At 38.0% G+C, this 13,223-nt stretch overlaps 1 protein-coding gene across 1 annotated transcript in view; it reads right to left on the minus strand.

Annotated features, from left to right (window-relative positions):
* The window catches only part of LOC126416666 (serine/threonine-protein phosphatase 2A 65 kDa regulatory subunit A alpha isoform), a 117,826-nt gene that overhangs the window by 17,404 nt on the left and 87,199 nt on the right, over positions 1-13,223 (minus strand). Inside the window, exon 8 of the mRNA XM_050084465.1 lies at positions 2,722-2,887. Coding sequence (XP_049940422.1) covers positions 2,722-2,887 — 166 coding nt within the window. The remainder of the gene's footprint in view (positions 1-2,721; positions 2,888-13,223) is intronic.

Below are 13,223 nucleotides of genomic sequence, written 5' to 3' on the forward strand. Positions count from 1 at the left end.
CTTAGGAACAACAGTACTGGTACACATATTCCACTGTCAGAGGTAACAGAATGATTTTCACTTGCAACTTTCAACTAATTCATTTCTGAACCTGGGACACCTACCTCCACCAGCCTTCAACGTTTGTATCAACAGCTGTATATACACACATCCACAGGTGCTGGCACCTGGAACTTCGTCAATCTCTAGTTTCATTGGATGACTTTTCCGGATGTGGGTTCCTATTCAAAACTTATATGTACCCACTCCCCCACTACAAGTACTAGAAGTTTGTAAAGGGAATTTCTGATCACCCTGTATAATCCAACAAAGACTTGCATTGCCATATGTTTCAGCAACTTCTAGACTTTGGATTTTCTGATCATCTAAATACATATTGTAAAACAAACGTCAGAGGTTCCATCTTCTAAAATGATCACAGCTCATTATGTGAGTGATAATGGTGGATAAGTTAAATATGGTCATGTAAACATCTCTATTTTCTAATATAAGGATTGCAACAAGAATATATGCCCGAGCTGAACTACTGTATTTTTTTTTTTACTGTAGCTGTGTAACATACAATAATCCAAACTGTGTGAGCCAACTGGCAACACAGCACTCAGTAGGTTATTACCAGCACTTGAACACAGCTGGAAGAGTTAGTATCCTGTGAAATTTCTCTCACTGTTTAAAGAAGTATATGCTATGACGAACATTTGTGATTAGTTGAAATGGTGTGGCAATGTAATCCAGGTACTGCATTACCGACTGCAAATTTGTGCAAACATCATTGACAACTCAAAGCCTGACCTTACCACTGTACTAAAATACTGCATAGTTCAGCACATTCAAAGATAATTAACAATGCGGAGAAGGGCAGGGCCAGGCATGGAGGGAGAGTGAAGGTATGTATGTTTAATAAAATGACAAGATTCTCTCTGGGAAGATGTAAATATGGTAGGTTGAATATAAGATATATAAGGGGTATTCAAATGAAACCTGGTCACTAGTGTAAAGTAATGGTAATGATTTTATTAACTCAAAAATGTAGTTACACACAGTACACATACTCAAAAATAGTTGCCAAAACTGTTGGCACACTTATCTTATTGCGACACTATCCGGTCGATTCCATCCTTGAAGAAGCTAGTAGGCTGCTGTCGGATCCAGGCCAGGTCCCAGACATACACTTTGTCGTCTGTTGTGAATCAATGTCTGTTAATACCTAGTTTTGGTGCAAACACATGAAAGTCACACAGTGAAAGGTCGGGACTGTACAGTGGATTTCCAGTGTTTCCCACAGAAACTACTGCAATGTCGTCTTCACCACATTAGTTGTGTGTGGGCAGGCATTATCATGCAGGGGTAACTCCATTCGACAACATGCCTGGGCATTTCACCTTGAAGCATTCACTTCCGCAACTATTTCTGGTGTGATGACACGATGAGCTTGTCTAGGATGAGCATCGCCTTCCGGTGATGGACGCCCCTCAAGGAATCGTTTGCGCCATTCCACAGCACTTGAACGACTCAGATTGTACTCGCCTTCATTCGTCGACACATTTCACGGCCTCCAAATATCGAATCACTACTCGCCTGCATATTCGGTAGTGGGTGATAACTTGTGTGACCACCTTCTTTTCAGAGTGAAACCACACTGGCGCTCAGCACCATCAAACGGTGCGCAGTCTCTATGAATAGATGGCACCATCATACCCACAGTTACATGGTGCCACCTTATGTGTAAGGCAAAGGTAGATGCACTGACCAGGTTTCATTAGAATGAACTTCATAGTTAACTCTAATAAAAGCAATATGGATAAAAGTAACTATAGCATATCAATCTTTCTGTCTGGTTGGAACTATCACGGAGTCGAAATTCAGCATGTTTACTGTAAGAAAGTAGATTGCTTTCTGAAGTCAACCATACTGTGTCATTAATTCATTTGTTACTATGTGCTTCCTAACAAATGTTGTAGGTAAGATTAGAAGGGGAGTGCCTGTGGAGTTTGCACTTGTTCAAGGGACAATCCATATAAAAGTTTCATGTTAGTCCTCAAAATAAGCTTGGATAGCTGAAATGGTACAGAATATACACAAAAGAACACACTAGTTCTAATATATGACACAAGTTCAGCTCGCTCTAGACTGTGAAGAAGACTGGTTCAATCCAAAGATCAGAGTGCAGCTGATTAGTTACTTCCATTCTAGATTTTTCGGTACTACACCACTGTAACCTAATTTGTAAATGCAGTGGAAGAAAAAATAAAAAAAAAATTTAAAAAAAATAAAAATCAGTTGTAAATAGTTTCTGTTCCTGAACGAGAAGGATGTTTGTCACTAATAGATTTCTATCTATGTGAACTGAAAAGGAAGGACACAATCATTCGCTTTGATAAAAACAAAGATAACAGGGAACAAGTGTGACAGTAATAGTATAGTAACCAAAATGCACAAATGTCAAAGAAAGGAAACTATGTGAAGAAAAAATTATCCAATAAGATTAAAACTGGCATAATCAAAATAAACCAAAGAGAAAAGTGTGCAAAAAGCAGAAGGGGGACATTACATTGCACCACTAAACTGAAGAATAAAAACAGAACTTCACACAAGACCAGAAGTCTTGAATTCATATTAGTTAACTATATTCTAAAATGTGGTGCAACTAAAATGCAGCACCTACTGCCTGTCACAAAGTATGTCAACAAAGAAATTACTGAAAACTGTGTGTAAACTCACCATGATCAACAAGCCAGGTCATGCATAAAGCATTCAGTTTCTCATCAAAAAATTCCACTCCTAGTTGGCCAGCCAGTAAAGGCATATATTCTATAATAGCCAGCCTCACTCTCCACTTAGAATCTTCTGCTAGTTCAACAATGGCTGGTAGCAAAGACTGTGACAGCTGCAAGTAAAGAAAAAATTCTAAGCTCACGCACATATCACAAAGCGAAAAGATTAATTCAGGTGCATGTGCTGAAGACGGAGAGTGTAGCAGCTTATCTATTCAGTTATAAGTTCTGTAAGTCATGTAAAACACAGATAAGTAAAAATATACGATCAGTATGTTTACACAGTCACTCAATAAGTTCACCCAAAAGAGAATAAGTGCGATTTCAGATTTTGTCTGTAACAAGATAGGCTAATAGAGATGAAATTTAAAAACTGACTACACATACATAATCTTTTACTAATCAAATTGAGTACACTATTTAAAGGTATTCACATGTCAATGCACTTTTTTCATAGCTGTTTTCCAATTTACACCAGAGAAAATCCCTGAAATATATGGATTGCTAATACATTAACAAATTTCTTCCAATGAAAAATTTGTTCAAATACTTATTCTTGGTGACATGCGTTACTTACTGAACTTAACAGAAAGCTCATATTTCTGACTTTTAGATACCGGGAAAAATCAAATTATACCACATTTAAAACTTTTCATGTATTGGTGACAGTTACAGTTTGTGTATATAAACAACTTCCAATGCTTATGAAGATAATCTGGCACAGCAACAGCATCATCACTACAAGACAATTTCCTGAACAGTTCTGCAATTGTTTAAGATTAGTGATTTACAATTTTTCAACAGGTTAGTTGTGGCCAATCTTACACCTTTTTAAGTGTGTAAGACACCAATTACTTTCAAATACACCACCACGTTCTTCAGAAATGCTGCAAATCAGTGACACAGTTGCAGCTCATCATCCACAATGGATGAACTGAAATGATTTTATAGGATGAACAGGTGTAACATGCACAAGAAATGCATATGTAGCAACTTAAAGATAGACAACCACACAGCTAACAATCAAAATTAGATACAGTGAACCCCAGTTTTAAGGCATCAAGGGACTAGTTTAGTTACTTGTGTAATCAATCTCTTGACCAACAGAATTCCAGATTGGCTAAAATACGCTGAAGTTAAGCCTCTTTACTAGAAGGGGAATAATGAGGTACTGTCAAACTACCAACCAATTTCACGTTTGCCATTTTTTCAAAAATATTTGAAAAGGCTGTGCTCTAGTGTCTTCTTATACATCTGACTGCAAATAATTCAGGGGGTTTCAAACAGAACTTTACAATTTTTAAAATCCAAACAAATTTATTGAAAGAAGATACAGAGCAGGGGAACCTTCTTACCTAAAACTAAAGATATTGTATGTGGCTTCTGTTGGTTATCCTGCACATATACCGCCGGATGTCAATTTCTTCCCAAACTCACTGTAGCATTGCAGGTGTACCTTGCTCGATGGCAGCATATATTCTTGCACTAAGTTCAGGTAGGGAAGCTGGCACAGGAGGTACAAATGCGATATCCTTGAGAATCCTCATTAAAAAATCAAGTGGTGTCAGGTCTGGGGAATGTGGGGGCCATGCATGTGCTTGGATGGCCTGATTATTTCCCATGTCTTACCGAGCACAATGTTTATACAAAACATTTATACCATTCATAAATTTTAGGCCTACTAGGAGGATCTTTAGCGTACTGGGTATGGAAATTACACTGAACTGCTGTTGCCGACTTCGATTCTTCAAACCAAAACTCTCAGCTAGCACGCTTCGGTCCAGTGAGACAACCATCTTTAACACAACTGCAGATAGTGCTCCTTACAGTGCGATTTGGCAAAAGTGAAATATGAGAGACAAAACTGATGTATTTCCCAACAAATTGACTCTACAATCATCAATGTAGGTATTGTGAATTAATTTATATAAATTTTCAAAGTTGTAAAGTCCTTTTCAAAACACCCTGTATGTTGTCTAAGTCACAGTTTAGCTTCCTTAGCGGTTCCAACAAAGAGAAATCTATTTACAAGCACAGTGAGAACGTACTTAATTCATTAGATAACTAATTACAGGCTACTCGCATTTTCTATGACCTGTCAAAAGCCTTTGACTGGGTGAATCATGGCATTCTCTTACGTAAATAAGAGTATTATTATGTCACAGGAAGTGCTGTAAAATGGTTCAAGTCGTATCTATTGTTGTTGTTGTTGTTGTTGTTGTCTTCAGTCCTGAGACTGGTTTGATGCAGCTCTCCATGCTAATCTATCCTGTGCAAGCTGCTTCATCTCCCAGTACCTACTGCAACCTACATCCTTCTGAATCTGCTTAGTGTTTTCATCTCTTGGTCTCCCTCTACGATTTTTACCCTCCACGCTGCCCCCTATTCAATACCTCCCCTTATCTATACAAACATTGAAATAAATAGGAAGTCGAGTACAGATTTAGAAATGGATGCTAATCAAATTACCACTGACAGTAATAAATGGTTTGAAGCTAATGTCACTGAACTTTGAAAAGAGCCCTATATGCAGTTCACAACGTGTAAGACATTTTCTTCAAGCATGTGTATAACATGAAGACATACAGATCAAAATGGTTGACAGTGTTAAATTTCTGGGATTACAACTTGATAATAAATTCTGTTGGGAAGGCCACACCACAGAATTGCTGAAGCTCCTAAACAAGTCTGTATTTGCAGTGAGAACGTCCGCTGTAGGAGATATAAATAATAATAAAAAAAAAAAAAACAACTTGCGTACTTTCATTCTGTTATGTCGGATGGGATCACACTCTGGGGTAACTTGTCAAACTGACGAAAAGTTTCTGGCGAGCAAAAGCATGTAATAAGACTCATTTGTGGTATAAATTAAAGATCATCATGTAAATACCTGTTCTAGGAACTGTGGATTCTAACCACTGTTTCTCAGTATATTTATTCCTTAATGAAATTTGTTGTAAGTAGTATGTCCCCATTCCCAACCAATAGCTCAATACATAGTACCAATACTAAGAATAAGAACAATCTACATTAAGACCTAAAATCACTTTCTTTGGCTCAAAAAGGGGTCCAACATTCAGGAACACACATATTCAATAAACTGCCAGCAACCATTAAAAACTGTGTATCAAAGCTTAAACAGAGTTTGAAAGACATTTTGATTTGCAACTCCTACTCTACAGGTGAATATCTTACCAGGGACCATTAGACCAGCTTAAGTAAAAATGTCTGTTAGATTTCAGTTTTGACAGCACTTTGTCGCAACAGTCAAGATTGAGTATTTTCTGCTTGATAAATTTATTAAAAGTGCATAATTATGTTTAATTCTGACAGTGTATTAATTCTGTAAATATTAGCAGCTCCAGTTTAGAATAATGTATTCACCTATTTTGACGATCTCCTGACAAATGACCAAAGTAGTAAGTATTACATTCAACTGTAAACATAAGTTATACTTGCTGACATGTTCCACAACCACAAGGATATTCTCATTTTTGGGTCTGTGGAACAAACACTGAATCTATAGAATCTTAAAAGATGGTGCAAATTACAAGAAAAGTAAATGATAGGAAATTACTTTTTAAGAATATAATTTTAAAACACTTCATTAATATTAATTGTCCTGACTATTAACATGAAAACCCTGCTCTTCCATAAGTTTTAAATTCCTTGAGCACATTAGTAATCCACACTGTTTACCAAAAATCCAGAATTATAGTTTGTTCCAATTTCTTCTAGTGATCCTTTTCTATCTGGTTTGTTAGTTCAAAAGTATATTTGGTGGGTGAGGGGGGTGGGGGTAGTGTGGGAACAGTATATCACAATGACGACTCTTTCCTCTAAGGTGAGTTATATACCAGCCATAAGCAGTAGTTTTACCACAGTTTTTAAACATCAATAACTGATATCCAGGTCTTCCAGAAGAATGATTATCCCGAACTTCAAATCACGAAACTTGCTACATTGCAAACTATTTTTTTTAAACAACAGGACAACAGTTGGCAATGGGTGGCGATGAATGATTACTTTGCAAGGTAGCCCTAACAAGATAACTGTGTCCCATTAACATCAAAACATCAATGTTACCTGTATGTAGATTCCTGGCAGCATAATGAGATATACTTTTCTAGAATATGATGCAGAGGAATTCTTTGGTTAAAATTTAAGTGTGCTGTCAGGTCCCAGCCCAACCAACATCTCGGAAATACGTAAGTATTCCTGGCAAGTTTATAAGAATTAGGACTGTATTTAAATATCAACGCTGCTTGTTTCAGTTGCAGTTATTTAAGCTTTGCTGTCAGGTATTGACCTAAGCACCACATTTAAGTTGCTATAGATTCCAGGGTGGGAATGGGAGATTAACAGGCTTACACAACTTGTTTCGGCTCCCAGCAAATCGAAGTTACTGCAATTTTTTTTTTACAAAATAGTATGCTAGCAACTTCCATACAGTTCAAAACTAACCATCCATTCATCATTTCTTCCAATAATGTTAACTATGAACAATGCAACTCACAGTTATTGTTATTTAGCAGAATTAAAATAGACAAGGACTTCTACTGTTTATTTAGTATCCCTGTCAGCAGAAATCACGACGGAAGCAGATAAGCTGAATTGGGTAGCGCAGTGGGATAGTGCAGAAACCTGCCATGAAGGGTGCACACGAGATACAGTATGGGCAGATCAACTGGCGGAGGTGATCACCTGTGGGCGATGGTAGACCGGGCAGGCCAGTGCTTGCTTTAGGGGTTTGACAGACACTGACCTTCGTCTAGTGTATCGTGCGGTGTACTGTGCCAAATGCTTTGCCATTACGTCATCCTCATCTGTGTGCTTTGAGTTGTTCTTGTGCTCATCTGTGTGTGTCCAGACACTCTGCTTCCTGCAGAACAACTTCTGTAGCACGTTCTTTTACCCTCTCACAGGGTTTTGTTTCCCAGCAATCATCGAGCCACTGCCAGCCAGTGAAGTATCTATGCAGGCCATGTAGTGAAGCAGCATTGCCATGCCTGTGCAGATAGAACAGTGGCGATGAAGAGTATTCGCATCCTTGCTTCACTAGTGGGGGTTCACACACCTGCTGCTCCATTTTCAGTGCCGCCTCTGCCATCCCCAACACCATTTGCCAGTTTCAATGAGTTGATGTAAAGGTTGGGGAATTACCTGCAGTGGTTCTTGCTGCACTGCCAAGTAAGGCGTATCATGGATCCAGCCGATAAGGGTGCATTGTTGTTTTGCAGCAGAAGAGCTTCACAAGAAACTGCCCGAATTTGGTACCCTCCACTGAATCCAAGAAACTTCCCTTTGATGACCTGTGTCAGTTGTTTATGCAGTCTTACAGCCATCAAACCCATATCATGGTGGCACAGTTACAGATTAAGCAGCACCACAAGTGCCGTGGGCAGTTGTACGTCCCCTGGATCACTGATCTGCAGCGTGCCTCTTGCAAGAATAGTATTCTGAAGTGTCTGTTTGAGAATCCCAAATGTGCTACCTCTTATGCAGACTCGCTAATTTGGAATGTATGTCAGGTTAGCTCCTGATCACGAGGTTTAGGCTAGGACACTGACCTTATCAGGCTCTTCGTAAGCCGATGTTGCCCACACTGCGGAATCACATGAGCTTATGGGTTTCTGATAATTGGTAGGTGTCAGAATTTTGTGGCAGGCAGCCAGACCAGCACCCTGTGGGGTATCCCAGGCGGCTTCAACTTTCACCGAGTCACTGTATGCTGCCACTGGTGATGATTCTGGTACACTGGTATTGCATCTCTGCAAGTTTTCACCCATGCCAAGCTCGGTGGGTTTGTGCCGACTACAGTGTTTTAATTCCCTCAAACAGCCTTTTTCAGGTGTCTGGCATCATTCTCCTTCCACTTATTTGTTGAACCAATGGTCCTGCCTCGATTTTCATTTGTTGCACATTCACTGAGAATGCCACAATGTGGAGGCCAAATGTGTATGCCAACGGATAAGCCATATGGCAACTGTTCATGACAGCCAATGGGCCGTGACCAGTCTTCGGACACTCCGGTGGACTCTGGGCCTATCCGCAACATCTTGCCCGTGTCACCCTGCTATATTTTGCTGACACTGGTAGTGGATCTGTGGCCAGTTGAATTTCAAGTACACACGACTGACTGTTTGCCTCATCAACTTAGATAAGTACAGGGTGGAGTTGCAGCATCCACTCCATCAGGTTGTCTCACAGTAAACAGTGCATTCCTTTGTGAGGACTATTCTCCATCTCTGCACCTTATAAGAATATGGAACAGCAACTTACCTTGTTAGTAGACAATCCACTATTGTCGCAAAATATTTTGGGCTCCATGAGTTTTGTTTTGGCTTGCAGATCATTGACAAAGTGCATCTGGTTTCTCAATCTGTTACTTTTTACAATTCTGACCTCTTATTGCGATGCTACAGACCGCTGTTTGAGAATACCTTGGGCCGAGCGAAAAATTTCAAGGCACACCCAATGCACAATATATCGCAGATTCGTATCCTATAATGTGGCAGGCAGAGTTGTTGGGAGCTAGTATTTTTCCCATACAGACTTTGTAATGGAACTGACAAATAGACGTCATTTTATTTTATTATACACTAAAGTCGTGTTAAAAAAAGCTTTTGCTTAAGGTAATACTAAGTTAGGTGTTGCGATCAATAATCGATATTGGAATTGTATGTTCTTTGTAGCTTATGACCGTGATCTTTGGTCTACAACAGGTTTTCGGCTGCTTGAGTGTTGGCCGCGGTTGAGTGTAGTTGTGTATATAGTTTTGGCAATAAATGTGTTTTTGATACAAAGAAACCGTGGAATACTGCGTCATTTTTCGATAGTCCAGTAATAATTAAAAAACCCGCACCTTTTCTTGGACCCAGAGCCGCAAAGGAATCAACGCCTAGACAACAAGAAGCCACATGGACAACGCGGACTCAGCAGCATCAACAAAGGAGACATCATGGCCAGCTCTACTAAAGTACTATACAGCCATTAGCCACACCGTAACGGTATCCTTATGGAGATAACTTTTCCTGCACAGTAGAGCGGGTTCGTGACAACTGGGGGCTCTTTGCCGGGATTAAGACATTTATATGTACTGGATTGACGAAATCTGTTGTGCAGAAGTCTAATGACCACGTGGTACGAAGAAGTGCTATAAATGGAAGTCAAGGGAGACGAAACGAAGCAGTAAAGTGGACTGACCACACGTGTGAGGACCCAGACTGAAAAGATAAGTACATTTGTGTAGTGCTGTTTATTCCTTTTATTACTTTGTGCGTGAAATTTCACGAAAATGACCATTGTGAAAGAGGAAAGTGGTGCTGAATCTGAGCAGGATTGTGAAAATTTGTTAGTCTTTGGGGACGTAGACATGCCGATTAAAACGGAAGATGAGTCAGTCAAAGAAGCGGATCAAAGTCTTAATTCATCAGAACGTGAGACGTCGGACATTAAATCACTGTTACAAATGATGGAACAATCGTTAGCTTTAAATCAGACTGTTGCAGCCCGCTTACAAGCTAATGAAGAACAATTGCAAAGCATGAATCAGACGGTCGCGGACAGTTTTCGTGTTATAAATCAGAAAGTGTCGCGTCTAGAGGGAACTATGAACAAAAAATTTGATAATGTCTTACTTTGGGGTAATAAACTTCGCAACGGTATATCAAAGATAGACAAGAAACTTAGCAAGGCAGAAACAAAGATTTTGGCGGTAGAATCTAAAGTGGGAGCAGTAAAATCTAGTCTGAGTAACAAAATTCAGTCTGTAAAAAATCAACAGGTCACAGACAGAGAGAAAAATGCAAAGTGTTTTGTTAATGTTAATAGTCAAATAGATACAGTTTGTGTAAATGTTAAAGCTATGGCAGTAGATCTTGAAAGTAGAGTAGACTCGAAACTAAATGTTGTGAATGATAAAGTGGAAACAGTCAGTAACACAGTAAAACTCCACGAGATTGAAACTAAGACAGATGTTAGTTAATTAAAAAGTACAGTATCAGAGTTAAACCAAAAGTTTGAAATATTTAGCAATGATGTAGCTAACAAAAATTTTTCTATGGACACACGTACCTTATTATCCAATATTCCAGTTAAAAACTTTTCTAATGAGTGTAGTTTGCATCCTGTTGACTTTCTGCAGAGTTGTAGAGACAATTGTTTTCCCAATATGAGTGAAAGTTTCAGAATTAAGTTTGTTAAAAATATTTTGGAGGGGGAATCTTTATCATGGGCCAATCAAAATTTTTCTACTGAAATGTCTTATGCAGAATTTGAAATTGAGTTCTTAAAACGGTTCTGGTCTGAAACTGAACAAGCCAGGATAAAGAGCGAGCTGCTGAATGGACCAAATTATAGAGAAACACAGGGGACTATGAAACAGTTTTGTAAAAATCAACTGAAGAAACTTGTACATTTGAGTAAACCCTTTGATGAGCTCACACAGATAGTTACGAAAGTTGAAAAAGACTATTTCTTAAATGTGGGGAAACCAAAAGCAATCTTGTCGGATAACAGTTCTCAGTTTTTGTCTAAAGTTTGGAAAGCCTTTGTTGATAAATCAGGAATCAAACATGGTCAAATATCTGTATATAATCTGTCGTCAAACCCAGCTGAGAGGTATATGCGCGAGATTGGTCGTTTATGTCATACATATTGCAGTCATAAACCTCCTACGTGGTATGACCATGTACAAGACTTTGAAGATGTTATGAATAGCTTGCAGCACACTTCCACAGGATTTTCACCTCATGAAATTATGTTTCATCTAAAACCAGACAACATTATCACTGAACTTGTAGAATTTCCACCATGCACAATGATGACTATGCATGAATGTGAAGCCATAGTCAAAGAAACCATGATAAAACAGGGGGAAATGAGAAAAAGACGACATGATAGTAAGATCAAAGCAACAAAGTTTAAAGTTGGAGATTATGTTTTAGTAAAATCACATGAGAAATCAAAAACTCTAACTTCTGAAATAAAGAAATTCTTTGATATATACATCGGTCCATTCGAGATTGTAGAGCATCCACACCCGAATGCATACCAGTTGGTGTATCCTAAATCTAGGAAAGTTCTCGGGCTAAGGAATATTGTTTTGTTGAAATTGTATAAACAAAAGAGATAAGACTAGTCTGAGAAAGTTAAAAGGTGATGCAAACAAAAGCTTTTCACTAGAAATTTTGTATATAAAAAATTGATTTTGATACAGTTTTGTGCCCTTGAAAATGTTTATTACTTGTTTAATATGTATTCACTGTATGAAGTGTTTGCAATGAATTTTCTGTGTAATATGCTAGCCACGTTAGTTTTTGATATTTCTGTATGTTTATGCAATTTGATTGATGTTTGATAATTTGTGTAATTTTAGCTTGTGTAACTCTCACACCACACTTGTTGAGACGTCATTTAAAACGCAAGCCACTAATCACCACTAAATCTGTCTTGCAACAATTAAGTTTTTTAAATTTTTTCTCTTAAAGGCAGAGTCCTAATTACTACACACTTAAGTGCTTGAAATGTCCAACTCTGCAAGGAGACAATTATTTTCAGTAAAACACATGAATTACTGTATATTTCTCTCTCAACCACTGCAAATGCAAAGGCAGTAATATTTTTTAATTTTGATAAATACATACCATTCCAAAACTTTCATCCATGATTCTACCTTTGCACTTTTACTGTGAATATGAACCCTCGTAACAAACTGCCTGTATTTTTACTTTTGATAACAATTGAATTTTTTTATCCTTGGAGTAATGTCTTTGTGATAAGATATTTTACACCCAATATGTTAATGCATTTGTATTACATGTTTATTGAATTTATTAGTATTTAAAGAATCTTTTTTTGGACCAGTTCATATCTGTGTAGTATTACCCAGAGAGATACTGTAAACTTCTCCCACTAGATAAACATTACCAGAAGGGTAACTATGTATCCTAACCATGTACTTACATATAAACATTATGTAACCAAAAGGTGATCTCTGTATGTGATTTTTAGATAACATGGCATTATAGTCAATGAAGCGATACAAACAGCTAAGCTTTGGAAACAGACCCACTGCAGGACAAGCAGAAATCAGACCTTTTAACGGAAGTCACCTATGTGCAGATGGACAATGTGGGACAGACTGTGAGTAGTGTGAAAAGTGGGCAACAAAAGAAATTAAAACAAGCCTGCAGTTAAAAGTTACAGTCTTTCAATGGTTTCATGTGAAGTGCTACAACATTATGGACTCTTTTAAGTGAAAATTGTCAATCTTCTTTCATATTTCATTTACTCTAAGGTTAAAAATTGTATGTTTTCCTTTACTGAGTATAACAATTTCAGTGTTAGCATAATTCAAAGGAAACAATCATATTAAAAATTTTAATTTATTTAAAAACATATTCTTGGCAGTTCCATTATTCTGGTGTCAGAATTTTGTTCGCATTT

Source organism: Schistocerca serialis, chromosome 8, assembly GCF_023864345.2.
Source record: "Schistocerca serialis cubense isolate TAMUIC-IGC-003099 chromosome 8, iqSchSeri2.2, whole genome shotgun sequence".
NCBI lineage: Eukaryota > Metazoa > Arthropoda > Insecta > Orthoptera > Acrididae > Schistocerca > Schistocerca serialis.